The 21,666-nt window shown below is 46.3% G+C and overlaps 1 protein-coding gene across 3 annotated transcripts in view; it reads left to right on the forward strand.

The window, feature by feature from the left end:
* Positions 1-717: 717 nt before the first annotated feature.
* Positions 718-21,666, forward strand: part of LOC132379362 (slit homolog 1 protein-like) — a 308,706-nt gene continuing 287,757 nt past the window's right edge. For all 3 annotated transcript variants that reach the window (XM_059947126.1, XM_059947124.1, XM_059947125.1), the window contains exons 1-4: positions 718-1,240; positions 8,930-9,001; positions 11,920-11,991; positions 15,913-15,984. In XM_059947126.1, coding sequence (XP_059803109.1) covers positions 1,062-1,240; positions 8,930-9,001; positions 11,920-11,991; positions 15,913-15,984 — 395 coding nt within the window. In that variant the 5' untranslated portion in view covers positions 718-1,061. The remainder of the gene's footprint in view (positions 1,241-8,929; positions 9,002-11,919; positions 11,992-15,912; positions 15,985-21,666) is intronic.

Consider the following 21,666-nt stretch of genomic DNA (forward strand, 5'->3'; position numbering starts at 1 on the left):
ACTGTCCAGTAATTAGTAATCTTGGGAATTATGATTCCACGCATTATTCTTCCGACAGTAACGAGAATGACGTCTGGCAGACTTTCCGAGGAGTGGGTCTCTGTTTCTCTCGGCAACACAACAGATGATGAACAAGAGATTAAAAAAACACCTTCTGATAAACAATTCTTCTTTCGCGTATAGTGTGTACACAGTGTTCCGGTGCACCAGGCTCAATCTCACACACTCAGACACACATATATAGAAACACGGATACAAATACACACGCATAAATACACAAAAACACACATACAAGTACACACGCACATGTGCAGAAATACATGCACATGCACACATTCACACGGAGGAAGACAGACACACACATACACACATATACATTCACACAGAGACAGGCGCACACACACACGCACGTTTACACACACACTCACACAGAGACACACGCACGTTTACACACACAGGCACACACACACACACACAAAAGCATTCACAGACACATGCACACACGCTCGGACCACGGAGCAAGCAGGTTGTGCTGACTGCTCGTCCTTACTGTAACCTGCTGTTCGTGTGGGTGTGCAGGGAGGGAGGGGTGTGATTGGCAGTCGCTGCCCCGCGTTAGATGAGTCGGGGTTGTGTGTTCGGTGGGCGGGGTCGCCTCTGCTATTTGTGGTCACGTTGATGGATGTGTGTGACGCTTTTATTGTACAGGCCGTCAGATGCAGCTCGTAACCCAGTGTATGTGTGTGTGTGTTTGCAAGAGACAGTGAGGCTGCGAGATTCACCACTGGGGCCAGTCTCAGCCGTGAAGATCACGGGATCCCGGATAACAGCGAGCCGGCCTCCCCTTCTATTGTGTTTATCGAGGGCGTGTGACCCTCCGGCGCTGGGTGCGAAGTGGGTGCAAGTAGCTGGGACTGGATTGCGCCTCTTCACTATGATCTGACGGAGGCTAAAGGACCTCTTTCCCCTCTCATCTCTCTCCCTCTCTATCTCTATCTCCCACTCTCTCTCTCTCTCTGTACCCCCACCCTAGCCACACGCACACATCCCTCGCAGACACCATGGACAGAAGCCGGGAGTTGCCCAAGATCATCAGGACTGGGATCCTGCTGCTGGTCGCCTGCGGGATTGGGACAAGAGCCTGTCCGGCTCTCTGCAGCTGCGTGGGCACAAGCGTGGACTGCCACGGGCTGGGACTCAGGACCATCCCCAAGAACATCCCCAGAAACGCAGAGAGACTGTGAGTATGGAAAGCCGCCTTCCCTTCAGACCCGGGGAGGAGGGGGGCCGGGTAGGAATGGGGTGTACATCCTTTGTAAGTGATCGGATCACAAACTTCACAACCTCCCCGCCGCCGTTCAAAAATAATCTAGTGCCGAATGGTACTGTGTTTCAAAGGCTGAAAGGGTGAGCAAGAGATGGGGGTGGGGTGGGGAAATAGTATTCATGTGTCCCTTCTCCTCCTGTCCTCCACCCCCCCCCCACCCCCGTTCCTCTGCGGACCCGCTGAACACTCGGAATGCAGAGCCGACGGAGCGCTTCACTGTCCGAGGTGCCGCTGTTCACAATAAGACTCAGCCCGCTGCCTCGGGTTCAAGGTTCCACACCGCTATTTCCATCCGTAGATAACCCCGAGCCAGTCACTAAATCAGTCAGTTTGGGATCTCACTTTGCGAGAGAGAGAAACTGAACGCCTTTCAAAAGGGGATCCCGTTGCCCGGTCCTTTGAAGTTAGGGAATGCTTCAACTGAGAGAAAATAAAACACGCTCTTTTTATAGGCGTGTTTCCTAGCGGGATGGCTTGTGTGTGTGTGTGTGTGTGTGTGTGTGTGTGTGTGGAGCGGAGTGTTCATGGAAGGAGTTCTCCCCACCGCCCCAAGACAATCCCACCCTAACAGACATCCAAGCAGCCTGTGGTAACGTGGGCGGGGTGGGGAGGGTGCTGGGGTCCTGTCTTCGGAATATCGCCTTGACTGCCCGCGTGTCGTTGGGCTAACGCTTAGGGAATCGCCCCTCCCCACGGTTAATCCATCAAAATTCAGGATCAAGGGTCGTGTTTCATTCCAATGCACAAACAAAATGCTGGAGGAACCCAAAGGGTCGGGCAGCATCGATAGAGGGGAATAAACATTGACGTTTCGGGCTGAAACCCTTCATCAAGACTAGAAAGAAAGTCAGGAGGGAGCTGGAGGGGGAGGAGCTGGATGATTGAGGGGAAGAGGGAGATGGAGGAGCTGAGGCAGAGTGAGTTCCTGTGGAGAAAAGAATCGTCCCGGGACTCGTCGCAGGCTTTTGGAGCAGCCTCCCCACTGCCTTGCCTCAGATCCTGTAGTTCATCGTTGATTATGATACTTCCGGATCATTTCCACTGTAACATGCATTTCAGATCATTAAAAACCTTCCTTTGTCTTTGGCTCTTGGGGACCAGGACGAGACCATTCATCTTAAGCATCTGCCCGCGTCTACTATCCAGTTGGTTTGGGCCTTTGTTAGCAGCCCCGCGGACTACCCCTGGCTCCATCTCTCTGCGTGGAACTCTGTCTACGCTCTCCTGGGGCAGGAGCAATGGCAATTTACAGGCTGCCCCTTTCTCCCCCTCTCCTGCACACCCCCCCCCCCAACCCACGGTCATTATTTAGCCGCCTTTCATCTACCGAGTGTCCACTCGATGTTAGGACAGTCACGAACTCGTGTTCACTGAGAAGCACCCACAGCCTCTTCCTCTCTCTCACTCACGCACACAATTTCTTTCAAACATGGTCTTTCTCGCTCTCTCTCACTCACTCACACACACATTCTACAGACACTCGCTGAATCCCACGCTTTTTTACACACACGCACCGATTCTTACAGACACGGGGTCATGCAATCTCGCACACTCACACGCAGACTGACACACACATTCTCATCCGCTCTCCCACGGTCACGCTCACCCCAGTCCTCCTCTCATTTCCATCCCCACTCGCTCACTGGAAGGAGCTCACTGCTTCAGAAGCCCTCCAGACCACAGGAATCCCGCAGTCGCGACCGCAGAGATCAGCTCCAGCAGCCTGGGGCTCCGGGGTTCCAGAGTACGTGGGTCTGCGGCCAGCCTGAGGTCACGACACGCCAACCCCAGACCTCTCTCGGGATACCCACCCCGGTTGGCAGCGGGCTCCCAGGACACGGAGGGCAGTGGAACTTTTCATTATTGCCCTGATATTGCTGCTTTCAACGTCCGCAAATATCATTTCAGATCCCCCGATTCGCTCCCACCTGTAAACCACTCGGGGCTCTGTTATTCTCCATGTCAACACCCAAACATTTTAATTGCATTCCAGCCTATAACTCGTTTCCAGAAGTCTGTTACTGTATCCATTAAACCCAGTAAACCCCGGGTTTGACCCCAAACTGTAACTTATTCCTTGTTCCTGGGGTTATATTTATTTAACCCTTACCCACAACTACTCAAGGTATTTTATTTAACTTCCAGCCTCTAACTTCCTTCCTGTTATATGATGCTTTCTATATAACCCTATTCCAAACTCCTCATATGAATTCCAGTTGGTAAGTCACAGCCAGGGATCTATTATTCTATATATAAACCCCTGAACTACTGGATCAGATCCAAGCCTGCAGCCCAATCCCAGGGATCTGTTATTCTATATATAAACCCCTGAACTACTGGATCAGATCCAAGCCTGCAGCCCAATCCCAGGGATCTGTTATTCTACAAATAAGCCTTGGCACTCTTGGATTAGATTGCAAAATCTAAATCACCCCAGGGATCTGTTATTCTATATATAGACCACCAGAAGCTCTGGATTAGATCCCAGTCCGTAACTCATGCCTGGGGGATCTATTATTCTATCTGTTAATCCCCCTAAACCCTTGGATTAGATCCCGGTTGGTAATTTAGTCAAAGGGATCTATTATTCCTCAAATAAACCTCCTGAATCTTTGGATTAGATCCCAGTCTGCAACCCATTCTTAGGATCTGCTTTTGTATATTATGCACCAGGAGCTCTTAAATAGATTCCAACCTCCAACTAACTCTGGGCTACATTTTCCTCTTTGATATTCTACTTATTTAGCTGCACCGCCCCCCCAACCAATCCCCCAGATATAACCCTAGCCTAATTATGGGACAATTTACAATGACCAACTAATCTACCAGCCAGTAGGTGGACCGCGGGAGGAAACTGGAAGGAAATCCACGTGGTCACGGGGAGAGTGTACATACCCCTTACAGGCAGTGGTGGGAATTGAACCCAGGTTGCCTATACTGTAGCTAACCACTCTGCTACCGTGCTGCCCGATATGGACACCCCAAGCCTGTTATTCTATTAGAGATCCCATGAACCCTTGAATTAGTTTCCAGTCTGTAACTCACTGGCAAGCATTTACGTACAACCCTTTCCTGAGTCCACCATGTGGTTTCACTCTATAACCCACTCCCAGTTATTTCTCATTCTCCATATAACCCCGTTCCCAAACTCCTCGTGTGATTAGATCTCAGCCTATAACTCGTTCCTAGGGATCTGTTATTCAAGGATCAAGCATCTGGGATCAACTTGATTTGATATATCATACACATTTACAGGTTTTAGAAATTTGCCATGATGTGTTGGTGTGACATGCAATAATAAAAGCTACATTCAACAATTATGAAGAATAAATAATTATATATAAAAGAATAATAAAGTTAGAGGTTAAAGGATGGATATGGAAAAATGTACATAAATTAATGTATTTACAAATAAACACATGTATTTGCAAAGTAAACAGCATTATAAAAAGTGGTTTGAGTGCCAACAGAGCAGTGACAGGAGGAATCGATAGCAGGGGGTTGAGGGTTAACTAGAATGGTTGATCAGATTAACTGCCTGGGGAGAAAAAGTTTAAAATGGTGTGAACATTTTGTTTCAATTGGAAAAAGCTCTCTCCTGAACCCTAAACTCTTGGTTTAGATCCTGGCTTGTGACTTACTTCCAGGGATCTGTTATTCTATATGGAAACCCCCTGAATTTTTGGATTAAGTCCAAGCCTATTGCTAACTCCCAGGGATCTATTACACCATTAACGTTTGTAATTCTATACGTAAACATCATGTAATCCACAAACTGGGTTCCAGCCTAGAGGCCAATCCCAGTTATGTTATCCCATGTACAAATCCTCTCACATCCCCTCCGGAGACTCCTCATGGTGTTCCAGCCTGAGAGTGCTTTTATACGAAGCTGCATGATGCCATGTGTGATTCTGCCTCAGTACTGTGCTCTCTGTTAGTGCCCCTCGTGTAGGGGTGAAATTGCATTGCCCTTGTTCTCTCTGGAATTTACTTTCCTGTCACTGCAGCCCTGCTCAATTTATCCTCATAGGGCGTGCTCCCTAATCCAGGCAGCATCCTGGTAAACCTCCTCTGCATCGAACTTGGCGCAGCAGAGTTCCTCCCGAATGAATTCTCCATGGACTGACATGCTGATGAGCTGGTGTGCAGAGGGTGGGGGGCTGCCCAAACATATCTCTCACATCCATAATGCGGGGAGGGTTGTAGATGCATTTCCTTCCACAAGATGAATGCATTGAATGCTGAGGGTGGAGGAAGGAAGGGCTACAGGACTCGTGTGGCCAGTGATCAGGGTGTCTTTTTCTGATCCATTGCTGAGTGTGAGTGTGTGTGTGTGTGTGTGTGTGTGTGTGTGTGTGTGTGTGTTTGTGTGTGTGTGTGTGTGTGTGTGTGTGTGTGTGTGTGTGTGTGCGCGCGTGCGTGCGTGTGTGTGTGTGTGTGCGTGCATGCATGTGTGTTGTGTGGACATGCACATGCCTGTTTATGTATTTATGTGTAAGTGTGTGTGTGCATCTATTATGTGGGCACGCACATGACTACGTATGTATTTGTGTGTGTGTGTGTATGTGTGTGTGTGTGTGTGTGTGTGTACGTGTGTTGTGCGGACACACACATCTCCGTGTATGTATTTGTGTGTAAGTGTGTGCATGTGTGTATGTCTGTTGTGTGGACACTCACATGTCTCTGTATATTTTGAATGGTGTGTGTGTTACAACATAGAGCCCTGCAGCACAATACAGGCCTTTCAGCCCACTATGATGTGTTGATTTGTTAACCTATTCTAAGATCAATCAATCACATAGCCCTCCATTTTTCTTTCATCTGTTAGTCTATCTAAGAATCTCTTAAAGGTCCCGAAAAGAATTTACTTCTACCACTACCCCGGCGGTGTGTTCCATGCATCTGTCACTCTCTGTATAAAAATCCTGCCTCTGACATCCCCTCTGTACTTTACTTCAAACACTTTAATGCCCCCCTCATATGAGCCATTTCTACGGTGGGATTAAAGTCTCAATCTATGCCTCTTAATATTTTGTACATCTCCATCAAGTCACTTCTCATCCTCCTTCGCTCCAAAGAGAAAATCCCTAGACTGCTCAACCTATCTTCATAAGCATACTCGCTAATCCAGACAGCATCCTGGTAAATCTACACTACACTCTCTCCAAAGTCTTCAATATCCTTCCTGTAATGAGGTGAGTATTGGGAGTACATTCTTGCTTCTGTGTGTGTGTGTCTCTCTCTCTCTCTCGCCTTTCAATATTCAAGAGGTTTCAATGAGAAACCTGTGCATGTGTGTGTGTGTGTGTGTGTGTGTGTGTGTGTGTGTGTGTGTGTGTGTCTGTCTGTGTGTTTGCGCCTGTACATGTGTGTGGTTTGTATCTCTTTGTGTATACATGTCTTTGTATCTTTACGAACACGTGTGTGGGTCTATTCTGACAGGCTTGCCTTTATTGTTACTGATAGTCCCAAGGTTGAGGTGTTGCACCAATATATGAGGTCACCTTCACTGTACAGAGCAGAGAGAGTGACTCAGGTTTAATATGACTGGCATATCTTGTGAAATTTGTTCTTTTGCAATACATAATAAAAAGCTAGAAATTACTATAAAATACTATATATATATATAAATTATGTAAGTAATACAAAAAGCAAAATACAGATTGAAGTTTCATGGGTTCATTGTCCATTCAGAAATCTGATGGAGTGGGGAAGAAGATGTTCCTGAGCTCTTCAGTCTCCTGTACCTTCTCCTTGATGGTAGCAATGAGAAAAGGGTATGTCCTGGGTGATGGCTTTCTTAATAATGGATCCTGCCTGCTTAAGGCATCGCCTTTTGAAGGTATCCTCAGCGGTGGGGATGCCAGTGCCCTTAATGGAGTTGGCTGAGTTTACAACTTTCTGCAGCTGAATTGTGACAGCTCTCAGCTGGGAGAAAGTCTGCCTGCAAGCTGGATGTAAAGACTCTTAAATGACTATTCAAGCTAGCAAGGAGAGGTCTGTCATCTCTTTCCCAAATATTTGTTTCTGCATACAAACGCCACATCTTCTTGGTTTGATTCTAGATTGTAACTGAATCCTGATGGGATCATGCTGTGTATTACTTTGACCAATGTAGGGGGACCATAGCCTCAATGGGGTGAAAGGGCATTACAATTTGTTTCTTACAGGCACTGAGAAAGGTATTCATTGTATAGAGAATCAGTATATTCAACAAAGGACAGGTAAATTGGTTTATTATTTTCAAATGTAATGAGTTACAGTGAAAAAGTTGGTTTTGCATGCCATCCATACAGATCATTTCATTACAACACTGCACTGAGGCAGTACAAGGGAAAACAATACAGGAATGAAGAATCAAGACTCTTTATTCTGTCCTGATGACGAGTATTGGCCCAAAACATTGACTCTTTATTCTTCTCTATCGATGCTGCTTGACCTGTGGAGTTCTCCAGAATTTTGTGTGTGCTGCTGTGGACTTCCATCTGCAGGATTTCTTGTGCTTACAAATTAATCTGCATTTGGTTTCTGCAAGCATTGACAATACCACATCGTGGTACAGGGATAGTGTCAGGCACAAGTAACTACGCTTTCCTGCTGCTTATCGACCCTTTCCTCTCTTCATCCGCACCTCCACTGCTCGTGTTTTCTGACCTTCTCATGGTGGTATTTGATATTGCTTGAATAATTGTGGCAGAATTTGGGCTGGGTGCACACCAACACATCTGCAGTGCCAGAGTTTGAAATATTATAATACTTCATACTGGATTTAGCTTAGATATGGTACTGACTGCCGCAGAGGAAAAGTTCTTATCTTGCTGGGTATAAAGAAAGCATAGCAGTTAATATAATGCTTTACAATGCCAGTGATCGCACGTGTGGTTGAATCCCCACCAGTACCTATGGAGAGTTTGTACTTTCTCTCAAGATCCTGTGGGTTTCCTCCGGGTGCTCCGGTTTCCTCCCACATTCCAAAGGTATACAGGTTAGGGTTAGTAAATTGTGGACTTGCTAGAAGCATACAGGCTGCCCCAGCACACCCTTGGACTCTTGTTTGTATTTGACGTAAATGGTGCATTTCATTGTACGTTTTGAAGTACATATGACAAATAAATCTAAACTAATCTCACAAAGTGATACATCCCTACCTTTCTCAACTATTCCCTCGGACATTAGGCTCTATAATGAGACAACCTATAGCTGGAGAAGTGATGAGCTCCTCTTCTTAGACTGTTTGTGGTAACTTACTTTTTATTCTTTTTACTTCTCTTCTAATATTTATATATTAGTGCATTTGGTAATGCTACGGACACTGAAATTCCTTTGGGATCAATAACGTATCTATCTATCTGTCTATCAACACATTAACATTTCTTTTTGCATTGCTTCCTGCCACAACCCAACAACACACAGGTTAACTGGCCACTGTAAGATGCCCCCGGTGTGTGAGTGAATGAGGGGGGTGGAATAGAAGGGATCGATGGTCAGTATGAGCTCGATGTGTCGAAGGGCATGTTTCTGCACAATATTTCCCCAGGGCCTGGGAATGGACTGCGAGCCGCGGGTGGAGTTTAATAGTCCTTCATCTTTTTCACTTCACAGGGAGCTGAATGGGAATAACATCACTCGGATCAGCAAGAGTGACTTCACGGGACTCAGACACGTCCGCGTGTTGTGAGTATCACAGGCAGCAGCTTAAGCAAAAGACCACAAACATTCCCTATGCTTGAACAAAACGCATGATCAAAGGATTTCATGGCACGGCCACACGAGCAGAAAGACTGGAATTATAGGTTTCGAAATTCTCTGTAAGATTCCACTGCAGGGGGCTTTACTTGTTTACTAATGAATTAAAACCCATAATTGTACACACTGAGTAGTCACGTGAAACAGGCTATGGTTCAGAGCACAGACACAGTTAGGCTGGCAAGGAGAGTGTGTGACAGATGGACGAACCAGCGTCAACAAATTGGGAAACATCCTGCATCGTAAACAATGGGACAGTGTAGAGGAGCTTCACTCTGTATCTAACCCATGCTGTCCCTGTCCTGGGAGTGTGTGATGGGACAGTGTAGAGGGAGCTTCACTCTGTATCTAACCCGTGCTGTCCCTGTCCTGGGAGTGTGTGATGGGACAGTGTAGAGGGAGCTTCACTCTGTATCTAACCCGTGCTATCCCTGTCCTGGGAGTGTGTGATGGGACAGTGTAGAGGGAGCTTCACTCTGTATCTAACCCGTGCTGTCCCTGTCCTGGGAGTGTGTGATGGGACAGTGTAGAGGGAGCTTCACTCTGTATCTAACCCGTGCTGTCCCTGTCCTGGGAGTGTGTGATGGGACAGTGTAGAGGGAGCTTCACTCTGTATCTAACCCGTGCTGTCCCTGTCCTGGGAGTGTGTGATGGGACAGTGTAGAGGGAGCTTCACTCTGTATCTAACCCTTGTTGATTGATTTCCTTTGTCGAATGCCTGCTGTGTTCCCACACTAGGGTTGAGGGATGCGGAGAATCAGGGTGGTGAAGAATCCATTGTATCTGTCAGGATATTGAGTATGGAAAGATGGGATGTTTTCCTGCCATTGCCCAGGATGTTGGTGAAGCTGCACCCCGGAGTATTGTGTATAGTTTTGGTCACCTTGTTATAGGAAGGACATCATTGAGCTGGAAAGAGTGTGCAGAGAATGTTTATGAGATGGCTGCCAGGAGGCTTGAGTTTTAGGGAGAGGTTGGGCAGCCCAAGTCTTTATTTCTTTGGACATTGGAGACTGAGGGGTGATCTTACAAAGGCGAATAAAGTTATGAAGGGGAAAGGAAACATAGAGAGGGGTGCAGGTTTCAGGTAAGGGGGAAGATTTAAAGGAGACTTGAGAGGAAACTTCTTCACCCAGAGATGGTCAGGGTTTGGTGCCTGAAACATTTGATCCAGGTACTGTACATTGACAATATTTAAAGGATGCTTAGGCAGGTGCATGCTTAGGAAAGGTTTAGATAGACATGGGCCAAAAATGGGCAACTGGGGCTACTGTAGATGGAATTCTTCGTCAGCATGGATGAGTTGGACTGAAGCTAACCTGCAGGACTCTGTGTAGACTACAGTCCATAAACTATTTTCTAAACGGGGAAAATTCAGAACATGGAGGTGTGAAGGGTCTAGCGAGCCCTCGTGCAGGATTTCAAGCAAGCATGCAGGTACAGCAGGCAGTGAAGAAAACTAATGGCATGTTGGCCTTTATAACAAGAGGAATTGAGTATAGGAGTAAAGAGGTCCTTCTGCAGCTGTACAGGGCCTTGGTGAGACTCCACCTGGAGTATTGTGTGCAGTTTTGGTCTCCAAATTTGAGGAAGGACATTCTTGCTATTGAGGGAGTGCAGCGTAGGTTCACGAGGTTAATTCCCGGAATGGCGGGACTGTCATATGTTGAAAGATTGGAACGACTGGGCTTGTATACACCGGAATTTAGAAGGATGAGCGGGGATCTGATTGAGACATAGAAGATTATTAAGGGATTGGACATGCTGGAGGCAGGAAGCATGTTCCCACTGATGGGTGAGTCCAGAACTAGAGGCCACAGTTTAAGAATAAGGGGTAAGCCATTTAGAACAGAGATGCAGAAAAACTTTTTCACCCAGACAATGGTGCATATGTGGAATGCTCTGCCCCAGAAGGCAGTGGAGGCCAATTCTCTGGATGCATTCAAGAGAGAGTTAGATAGAGCTCTTATAGATAGCGGGGTCAAGGGATATGGGGAGAGGGCAGGAACGGGGTACTGATTGTGTATGATCAGCCATGATCACAGTGAATGGCGGTGCTGGCTAGAAGGGCCAAATGGCCTACTCCTGCACCTACTGTCCATTGTCTGTTTCCTAAAGATTAACATGTAGGTTGAGTCAGTGGCGAGGAAGGCAAATGCAATATTAGCATTCATTCGAGAGGACTAGAGTAAAAAGCAAAGATGTAATCTGAAGCTTTATAAGGCATTGGTCCGACTTAACTTGGAGTATTGTGAGCAGAATTGGCCCTGTATCTAAGAGAGGATGTGCTGGCATTGAGGTGGGTCCAGATGAGGTTCACAAAAATGATCCTGGGAACGAAAGGCTTAACATATGAAGAGCATTTGATAGCACAGGACCTGTACCGGCTGGAATTAAGAATGACGAGGAGAGATCTCATTGAAACTTTTTGAATGCTGAAAGGCCGAGACAGAGTTGACATGGAGAAGTTGCTTCCTATAGTAGTGGAGTCCATGAGCAGAGGGCACAGCCTCAGATTATAGGGTCGTCCATTTAGAACAGAGATGAGAAGCAATTTCTTTAGTCAGAGGTTAGTGAAAATCATTGCCCCAAATGGCTGTGGAGTCAAGTAATTGGGTATATTTAAAGCAAAAGTTAATAGGTTCTTGATTAGTAAGGGTTCCAAAGATTACCAGGAGAAGGTACAAGAACGAGGTTGAGAGGGTTAATAAATCAACCATGATGGAATGGCAGATGTGACTCGAAGGGCCAAATGGCCTTGTACTGCTCTTATGTCTTATGGTCTTCTGGTCCATGACTCTGCATTGACCCTGATGTTCATGTTCCCTCCCTTTCTCACCTGCCAGGCAACTCATGGAGAACCACATCAGTTCAATCGAGCGTGGTGCTTTTGAGGACATGAAGGAGCTGGAAAGATTGTAAGTGCGAGGTTTATTTATGTTCATAGCTTATGGTAACTTGATGTCTTCACAGTACACTACTGCCTCAACACAGCAAATTTCACGTTGTATTAGTCAGTGAAAACAAACCTGACTTTTATTCTAAACCTACACTCCATAAATCTGTTAGTATCGAGAGAGCCATCAATCTGTGGAGACTGACCTCGCACAGCCCTCTTCGAGGAAGAATGCTCTCTACACAGGATTCTGAACATCCCCCAAGGTCAGGGAAACACAGGAATGCGAGAGGATAGGAGCAGAGTTAGGCCATTCAGCTCCTCAAACTTGCCCTGCTATTCAGTATGATCGTGGCGGATTGGTGCTATCCTTTACTCCTCTTCTGAGACATTTCTCCGTACCCCACCCCCGTTCTTTGATCTGTCAGGTATTTGTCCACCTGCACTTCAATATCATCCAGAATCCTCCACGCACCGGGGCCGAGAGCTTCCACAGGAGAGTTTCCTACATAACTGAGTTTTAAATGACCAGCCCTTTTTAAACACCATTTCTTTATCAATTAAAATGTTCTACATATTAATGAGATCACCTCTCATTCTTCTAAACATCAAAGAGTGCAGGCCTGGTGTCCTTAATCTCTACTCACAATGCCAGGAATCGATATACTGCAGAGTGATCTTGCATCCTTGGGTATGGAGACCAGATTTTTATACAATATTCCTGAGGCCATCTCCCCAGGGCACAGTATAATTGAAGCAATCATTTCTGGGCTTGTTCCCAAATCCTGCTGCATTAGAGACCAATGTGCTCTTGGAATTGCCTGCTTCCCCTGCAATGTTAACCGTCAGTGATTCATGAATAAGGACACTCAGGGCAAGTTTCTTCAGAAACTGGTGTAGCCTCACAACAATTGAAGTGTTCAGGGGTGATAGGATGAAGTGACTGGGTTGACCCTTGCATGAGAATCAATCATTTTATCCTGGTTGTTACTACCAGGACAGGGACAGCACGGGTTAGATACAGAGTGAAGCTCCCTCTACACTGACCCATCACACACTCCCAGGATGGGGACAGCACGGGTTAGATACAGAGTGAAGCTCCCTCTACATTCTCCCATCACACACTCCCAGGACAGGGACAGCACGGGTTAGATACAGAGTGAAGCTCCATCTACACCGTCCCATCACACACTCCCAGGACAGGGACAACACGGGTTAGTTACAGAGTGAAGCTCCCTCTACACTGACCCATCACACACTCCCAGGATGGGGACAGCACGGGTTAGATACAGAGTGAAGCTCCCTCTACACTGTCCCATCACACACTCCCAGGACAGGGACAGCACGGGTTAGATACAGAGTGAAGCTCCCTCTACACTGTCCCATCGCACACTCCCAGGACAGGGACAGCACGGGTTAGATACAGAGTGAAGCTCCCTCTACATTCTCCCATCACACACTCCCAGGACAGGGACAGCACGGGTTAGACACAGAGTGAAGCTCCCTCTACACTGTCCCATCACACACTCCCAGGACAGGGACAGCACAGGTTAGATACAGACTGAAGTTCCCTTTTCTCCCTTGGTAAGGGCCTTCTGATTAGATTTTCAGAAGACCTTTGACAAAATGCCTTACATGTGGCTGCTTAACCAATTAAGAATACATGGTATTACAGGTAAAATATTAGCAGGAGACAAAGAGTGGGAATAAAGGAATTCCTCTTGGCTGCCGGTCACTAGTGGTGTCCCACAGGAGTTAGTGCTGGGACTGCTTCTTTTCATGTTAAGCGTCAATGATTTGGATGATGGAATTGATAACTTTGTGGCCGAGTTTGTGGACGATACAAAGAAAAGTGGAGGGGGAGGTAGTGTAGGGGGAACAGAGAATCCACAGAAGGACTTGGACAGATTAGGAGAATGGGCAAGAAGTGGTAGATAGAATGTACTGTAGAGAAGTGCATGGTAATGCACTTTGGTAGAAAGAATAAAAGCATGGACTATTTTCTAAATGGGGAGAAAATTAAAAAGCAAGGTTGTAATGCTGAGGCTTTATAAGGCATTAGAATGCACTTGGAGTATTATGAGCAGATTTGGACTTTGTCTAAAAATAGATGTGCTGGCATTGGGAAAAGTCCAGAGGAGATTCATGAGAATGATCCCAGGAACAAAAGGCCTAGCCTGTGATGGTTTTGGGTCTGTAGTCGTTGGAGTTCAGAAAAATGTGTGGGGATGTCATTGGAATCTATCAGATATTAAAAGGTCTGGACACAGTGGATGTGAAGAGGATATTTCTTATAATGGGTGAGTCTAGGACCAGAGGGATATCTATTTAGAATAGAGATGGGGAATTTCTTTAGCCAGAGGGTAAACTCTGCTATGGAGGCCAAGTCACTAAGTATACTTAAGTAGAGGATAGCAACTTCTTGATTAGTAAGGGCATCAAAGGTTATTGGGAGAAGGCAGGAGGATGGGGTTGAGAGCGATAATAAATCAGCCATGATGGAATTTCAGAGCAGACCCCATGTGCCAAATGGACTAGTTCTGCTCCCGTGTCTGACACTGGACAGTCACACAATCCCAGGGCAAGGACAGCACAGGTTAGATAGTGTTCATGTGTCCATGGATCAGCCAGAAATCTGATAGCAGAGGGTGAGAACCCGTTCCTGAATCATCAAGTGTGGGCCTTCGGGGTCCTGTACATCGTCCCTGATGGTAAAAGTGAGAAGAGGGCAGGTTCCCAATGGTGAGGATGCTTAGTGATCGATGCCGCCTTCTTGAGGCATTGCCTTTTGAAAATATCCTCGACGGTGGAGACAGGCGGAGGTGGTTGATCCTGTGCACTGGGGCCTCCATGCCATACAGCGATGGAACCAGTCAGAATGCTTTCCAACGAACATCAGTAGAAAATTGCAAGTACTTTTGGTGACATACTGAACTTTCTTCAACTTGTAATGAAGTAGACCCACTGGCATGAACATTGATTTCTCTGACTTTATGCAGTTTCTCTCCCCTCCACCTTTTTTTCCATTCCCCATTCTGGCTCCCCCTTACCCCTTCTCTTCCCCTTACTTGGCCATGACCTCCCTATGGCACCCCTCCGCCTTCCCTTTCTTCAATGGTGCACTCTCCTCTCCTATAAGATTCCTTCTTCTTCAGCCCTCTACCTCTCCCACCTATCAGCTCTCAGCTTCTCACTTCATCTTCCTTCCCTAACTACCCACCTTCTCCTTCACCTGGTCTCACCTATCACCTGACAGCTTGTACTCCTTCCCCTCCCCCCCCACCTTATTCTAGCGTCTACCCCCTTCCTCTCCAGTCCTGATGAAGTTCTCAGCCTGAAAAATCTATTGTTTATTCCCCCCCCATAGATGCCACCCGACTTGCAGAGTTCCTTCAGCATTTTGTGTGCGTTGCTCTGAATTTCTAGCACCTGCAGAATCTCTTGTTGGAAAACGCTCACAGCCCGGTGTTCCATGAACATAGTAGGTGCTCAAAGCATCGGGCATTGAATAGTAGAAGGTCTCTAACCAGCCATGGGCATTGGGTCCAGTGAACTAGACTCCAGTAAGATTCAGGGACAGCACATGCGAGGTGCCGGAGGAACTCAGCAGGCCAGGCAGCATCTGTAGAAGGAAATGAACAAACTATGTTTTGGGTTGAGGCCCTTTATCAGAAATGGAACAGAAGGAGGAAGAAACCAGAATAAAAGGGTTGAGGGGAGGGGGAGGAGCACGAGCTGGCAGGTGAAGGCAGGTGGGAGGGGGAAGATGGAGGGGTGGGGAGTGGGAATGATCTGAGAAACTGGGAGGTTGAAGAAGATGGAATCCCAATAGCAAAGCGTTTGGAGCAGATGGGTTTGCAAAGCATTGGTGAGGTGGCTGTAATTATCCACAATTGCTCTTTGATGTTTTTTCCTGAACACTTCCCTCTCTCTCCGATTCTAGACGCCTGAATCGGAACCAGCTGCATATCTTGCCAGAACTGCTCTTTCAGAAGAATCCCACTCTGCACAGACTGTGAGTAACAGCCCTCCTTGTTTATTCCATTGAATCTTGATAATGTGTGCTGGCATCAGTGCAGGATGCATCAGATGGTGATATAATGTTGTACGTTGATTGTCGTGTATAAACCCTCTCTCATTCTATGGCTCTGTACTCTCGGTATTAGTATCTGGTACAACACAGAAAGCAGAACACTGCAGCACAGAAAGGCCCTTCAGCCCACAATGTTGTGCTGACCCTTTAACCTTCTCCAAGATCAATCTAATCCTTCCACCCCCACATAATACTTCACTTTTCTTTCATCCCCACACCCCTCTAAGTCTCTTAAATGTCCCAGATGTATCAGCCTCTATCACTAACTCTGGGCTGCGTGTTCCACCTCTGACCTCTGACCTCCTTACCTTCCTCCAGGCACCTTAAAGTTATATTCAAAGTAAAGTTACTACAAAATATGTATTCCATATACAACCTTGAAATTCACTTTCTTGCATTTTCTTCTGCTTTGTATTATCCATTTCTGCCCTGGTCTACAGGCTTCCTGCTATACGTCAGCCTCAGTGTATCACAATTAATCACTCACATATAACACTCTGCTTAACACCCCATCCTCACTGTAAGACTATCTTTTCTAATGCACTATTCTAGGTGCCTCACTGGTTAGCTCCCTCAATGCACCAATCTCTGTCTCATTTGCAATGAAATTATCGTCTTCCCCGTGGTATCTTTCCTTGTTGAATTAACAGCCTAATATGTTTTTCATTATAACCTATAGACCTGTCTCATTCAGTGAAGACTCTGTTGTGTTAACAGCCAAGTGTGAATCCTATAATTAGTCAGACTAGTACCCTCCTCTTCCTCTCATCAAGTGTTCCCCAAGGCTACAATGTACACAGGGCCTGTCACAAAGGATTCTTTGGAATTATAGATACCAATTCGGGGCTGCTCCATTATTTGGAATGTTACAGAAGGAATAGTTGGCTGGCAGCTGATTACAGGAGTTCAAAAGTGTTTGATCAATGAAGGAACCTGAATTGCAGGGAAATACACTGCGATGTGTTGAGAATGCTAGCATGAGAATGATGGGCCAATTGGCCCCCTTTTGGGGCTATTTTAGTGAGATCAGAGAATCGTACTGCGTAACAAACAATCATATGCGTAAGTGATCCTTATATTCGGGCAGCGTTGAAGCATAGTGGTTAGTGCTATAGTTTACAATGCCAGCTGTAAGATCAGGGTGCAGTTTTGCACTTTCTATCCCTCTGGGTGCTCCAGGTTTCTCCCATGTTCCAGACATGTACAGGTTAGGGTTAGTAAGCTGTGGGCATGCTCTGTTGGTACTAGAAGTGTGGTGACGCTCCCAATACAATCCGCGGACTGTGTTGGTCTTTGATGCAAATGACGTGTTTCAGCAGACGCAGACTGGGAGACCATTTCGCTGAACACCTACGCCTGGTCCGCCAGAGAAAGCAGGATCTCCCAGTGGCCACACATTTTAATTCCACGTCCCATTCCCATTCTGATATGTCTATCCATGGCCTCCTCTACTGTTGAGATGAAGCCACATTCAGGTTGGAGGAACAACATCTTATATTCTGTCTGGGTAGCCTCCAACCTGATGGTATGAACAATGACTTCTCTAACTTCCATTAATGCCACCTTCCCCTTCTTACCCCTTCCCTTATCTATCTATCTATTTATTTGTTATTTTTTCCCTCTTTTTTTTTTCTCTCTGTCCCTCTCATAATCACTCCTTGCCTGTTCTCCATCTCCCTCTGGTGCTCCCCTCCTCCTTTCTTTCTCCCCAGGCCTCCTACCCCATGATCCTTCCCCTTCTCTAGCTCTGTATCCCTTTTGCCAAACAACTTTCCAGCTCTCAGCTGCACCCCACCCCCTCCGGTCTTCTCCTATCATTTTGGATTTCCCCCTTCCACTTTCAAATCTCTTACTATCCCTTCTTTCAGTTAGTCCTGACGAAGGGTCTCGGCCTGAAACGTCGACAGTGCTTCTTCCTATAGATGCTGCCTGGCCTGCTGTGTTCCACCAGCATTTTGTGTGTGTTGTTTGAATTTCCAGCCTCTGCAGATTTCCTCGTGTTTGCGTATTTCAGTGTATGCTTTCACGCACATGTAACAAATAAGGCTAATCTTTTAAAGATTCTGCAGATGCTGGAAATCTGGAGCAGCACGCACAATATGTTGGAGGAACTCAGCAAGTCAGGTGCCACCGATGGAGAGGATCTCCCCCCGGAGTCCTGATGAAGGGTCTCAGCCCAAAACTTCGACTATTTCTTGCCCTCCGTGGATGCTGCCTGACCTGCTGAGTTCCTTCAGCATTTTCTGTGTGTCGCAGCGACCAAGCAATCTGCTGGGGGAACTCAGTGAGTTGAGCAGAGGTGGTGTGGAGTGATGAGGGAGGGGCGGGGAAGAGAAGCTTCAATGATTTGAACAATTTGAGGTGAAACCTTGCATCAAGACCCGAAGATCTAGTCGTAGTGTTAGAGTGTCGCATGGCAACAGAAGAGGCCCTTTGGCCCATTGTATCCATTCTGGCCACCCAATATTGATGTCAAACTGTAGCTAGAGGAGAAAATGTACACCCAACGTGGCCACACAGTCTCCTATGTGTTTCAGTTTACCCCCTGGGCCTGGTACCAAGACCCTGTGAGGCTGAGAACATTTATCCAAGCGATTAGGGTGGCACGGCAGTGACAGTTTACAGCACCAGATGTAAGATCGTGGTTCGGTTTCTGCTGCCTGTCTGTAAGGAGTTTCTACATTCTCCTCGTGACAGCTCAACACCGTCAGGTATGGGGGGGGGGGGGGTGGCTACTGCACAAGACCAAAAGAAGCTACAGAGGGTTGTAAATTTAGTCGGCCCCATCTTGGGTACTAGCCTACAAAGTACCCAGGACATCTTCAGGGAGCAGTGTGTCAGAAAGGCAGCGTCCATTATTAAGGGCCCCCAGCACCCAGGGCATACCCTTTTCTCACTGTTACCATCAGGTAGGAGATACAGAAGCCTGAAGGCACACACTCAGTGATTCAGGAACAGCTTGATTCCTAAATGGACATTGAACCCATGAACACTACCTCACTTTCTTAATATTTATTATTTCTTTTTTTTTGCATGATTTTTAACCTATTCAATATATGTATACTGTAATCGATTATTTTTTAAAAAAATTTTCTTCTATATCATGTATTGCATTGAACTGCTGCTGCGAAGTTAACAGATTTCACGACACATGCTGGTGATAATAAACCTGATTCTGATTCTGACAATGTGGATTTCCACCAGGAGACTTGATTTTTTTCTTCCACATTACAAAGACTTCAAGGTTATGTCAGTACCAGAAGTGTGGTGACACTCCCAATATAATCCTTGGACCGTGTTGGTTGTTGACGCAAATAATGCATTTCACAGAATACTTTAATGTTTCTATCTACTTATAACAAATTAGTCTAATTTTAATCTTTATCTTGTGTCTTTATATAGGGTACTATGGTAGTGTAGTGCTTAATGCAACACTATTACAGCTAGCGGTGTCAGAGTTCAGAGTTCAATTCTGGAGTCCTTTGTAAGGAGTTTATACAGTGTGTGTGTGTGTGTGTGTCCTCCTGCTGCTCTGGTTTCCTCCCACAGTCCAAAAATGTACAGATCAGTAGTTTAATTGGTCATTGTAAATTGTCTTGTGATGAGGCTAGGGTTCCATCGGTGGATTGCTGGGCAGCATGGTTTGTTGATTTGGAAGGGTCTGTTCCATGCTTTATCTCTAAATAAAATAACTTAGACGCGTATATAGGCTATCGTGGACTCCGATGGGCAGGTCTCCAGGAGCTATGACACTTAGGACTCGGAGTTAAGAAGTTTACTCTTTTTACTGTGTTGAGATGGGTCTGGGAGCTGTCCGCCTGTTCTCAGTGATCTCGGCCAGTGCTTCATGAGGTTCAACTAAGCCTGGGGGGAGTGTAGGGGTCAGTGTTTCAAACAGCCATCCACCATGTCATACAGTCCCTGACTCACACAGCTTGAAACATGCCCTTCAGACCAACTGGTCCAAGATTCCCATCTCAGCTGGTTCCATATTCCTTGAAACATTTCCTATCCATGTCACAGTCTGAGAACCTTTTAAATGTTGCTAATATACCTGCCTCAACTACTCTCTGGGTGGAAAATTCTGCCACTCGTGTTTCTCTTCACACTTTGAACACTAGGGAAAAGACCATGCATGGACACTACCTATGTCCATTGTTATTTTATATACCTTTTACACCTCAAAAACATCACACTCCTACACTCCAGTGAAAAGAGTTCCAACCTACTCAACCTCTTTCCGTAACTCAGTCCCTGGAGTCCCCTCTGCATTCTCTCCAGCTTAAAATGGCATCTTTCCTACAGCATGGTGACCAAAACTGAATGCAATATTACAAATGTGGCTTTACCATTGTCTTGTACCTCTGCAACATGACGTCCCTACTTCTCGACCATGCCTTGGCAAAGTCTGCGTGCCTGAGGAGGACCAGAAGTTTGATCTGGGATGAGAGAGCTCCGCAAGCAGGAGAGGAGGGGATGATTGCTGTATAAGGCGTTGGTCAGCCTGCACTTGGAGTATTGTCAGCAACTTTGGGTTGTTTATCTATGAAAAGATGTTTGGGTCCAGAGGAGGTTTGTGAGAATGAGCCTCGGAATGGAAGGGTTAACGTATGAGCAGCGTTTTGTGGTCATGGCTTTGTACTCACTGGGGTTTCGAAGAACGAGGGTTGGATCTCATTGAAGCCCATCAGATATTGAAATACTCTGAGGCACTGCCTCAGAACAGGAGGATGTTCCTTTAGAGCAGAGATGAGGAGGAATTTCTTTAGGCTGAGGGTGGAATTCATTGCCACAGTTGGTTGTGGAGGCCGTCGTTGGGTATATTTGAAATGAGGATTGACAGGTTCTTGATTAGCAAGGGTTTCAAGGGTTAAAGGGAGAAGGCAGGAGAATGGAGTGGAGAGGAAAAATAAACTAGCCATGATCGAATAACAGAGCAGACGATGGGCCGAATGGCATAATTCTGCTTTTATGTCTTATGGTCTTATCTTCCCATCAACCCCTTCACTTGGATCCACCTATCACCAGCCAGTTCTTGCTCCACCCCTGCCCCTCGCTTCTTTACACTGGCTGCCTCCCTCCAATCCAGTCCAAATGATGGGTCTGCATCTGAATGGTAGACTGTCCATTTCCCTCATAGTTGCTGCCTGACCCACTGTGACCCTCCAGATTCTGTGTGTTGGTCGTGTATGTACCCGGCACTTCACCCCTCGGCAAGGAGATTGGGCATCAAATTTCTCTCCAGAAACTAGAGTTTTACATTGGGCACAGTACCAAGGGAGTACTATACCCTGCGAGATGTCCTCTTTCGGGGATGACCTGAACCAGGAGTCTGCTGCTTGTCATGTGACATGCAATTCCCATTGCTATTTCAGAGAAGAGAAGCAAATCCCACCAGAATAGCAGCTTATATTTATATCCTGACCAATATCAATAAAACTGAAGATGATGGTCATTGCTTCCTACAATAGTAACCGCGCCACACACAGCTGCCAATGGCATAAGATGTCCTCAGAGAGAGAAAATACAACGTTAATCAAATTCATAGATTCACGGAGTCATAAAGAATGAGGCTGAGAGGAAAACTAAATCAGCCATGATCGA

The sequence above is a fragment of the Hypanus sabinus genome, chromosome 22, assembly GCF_030144855.1.
Source record: "Hypanus sabinus isolate sHypSab1 chromosome 22, sHypSab1.hap1, whole genome shotgun sequence".
NCBI lineage: Eukaryota > Metazoa > Chordata > Chondrichthyes > Myliobatiformes > Dasyatidae > Hypanus > Hypanus sabinus.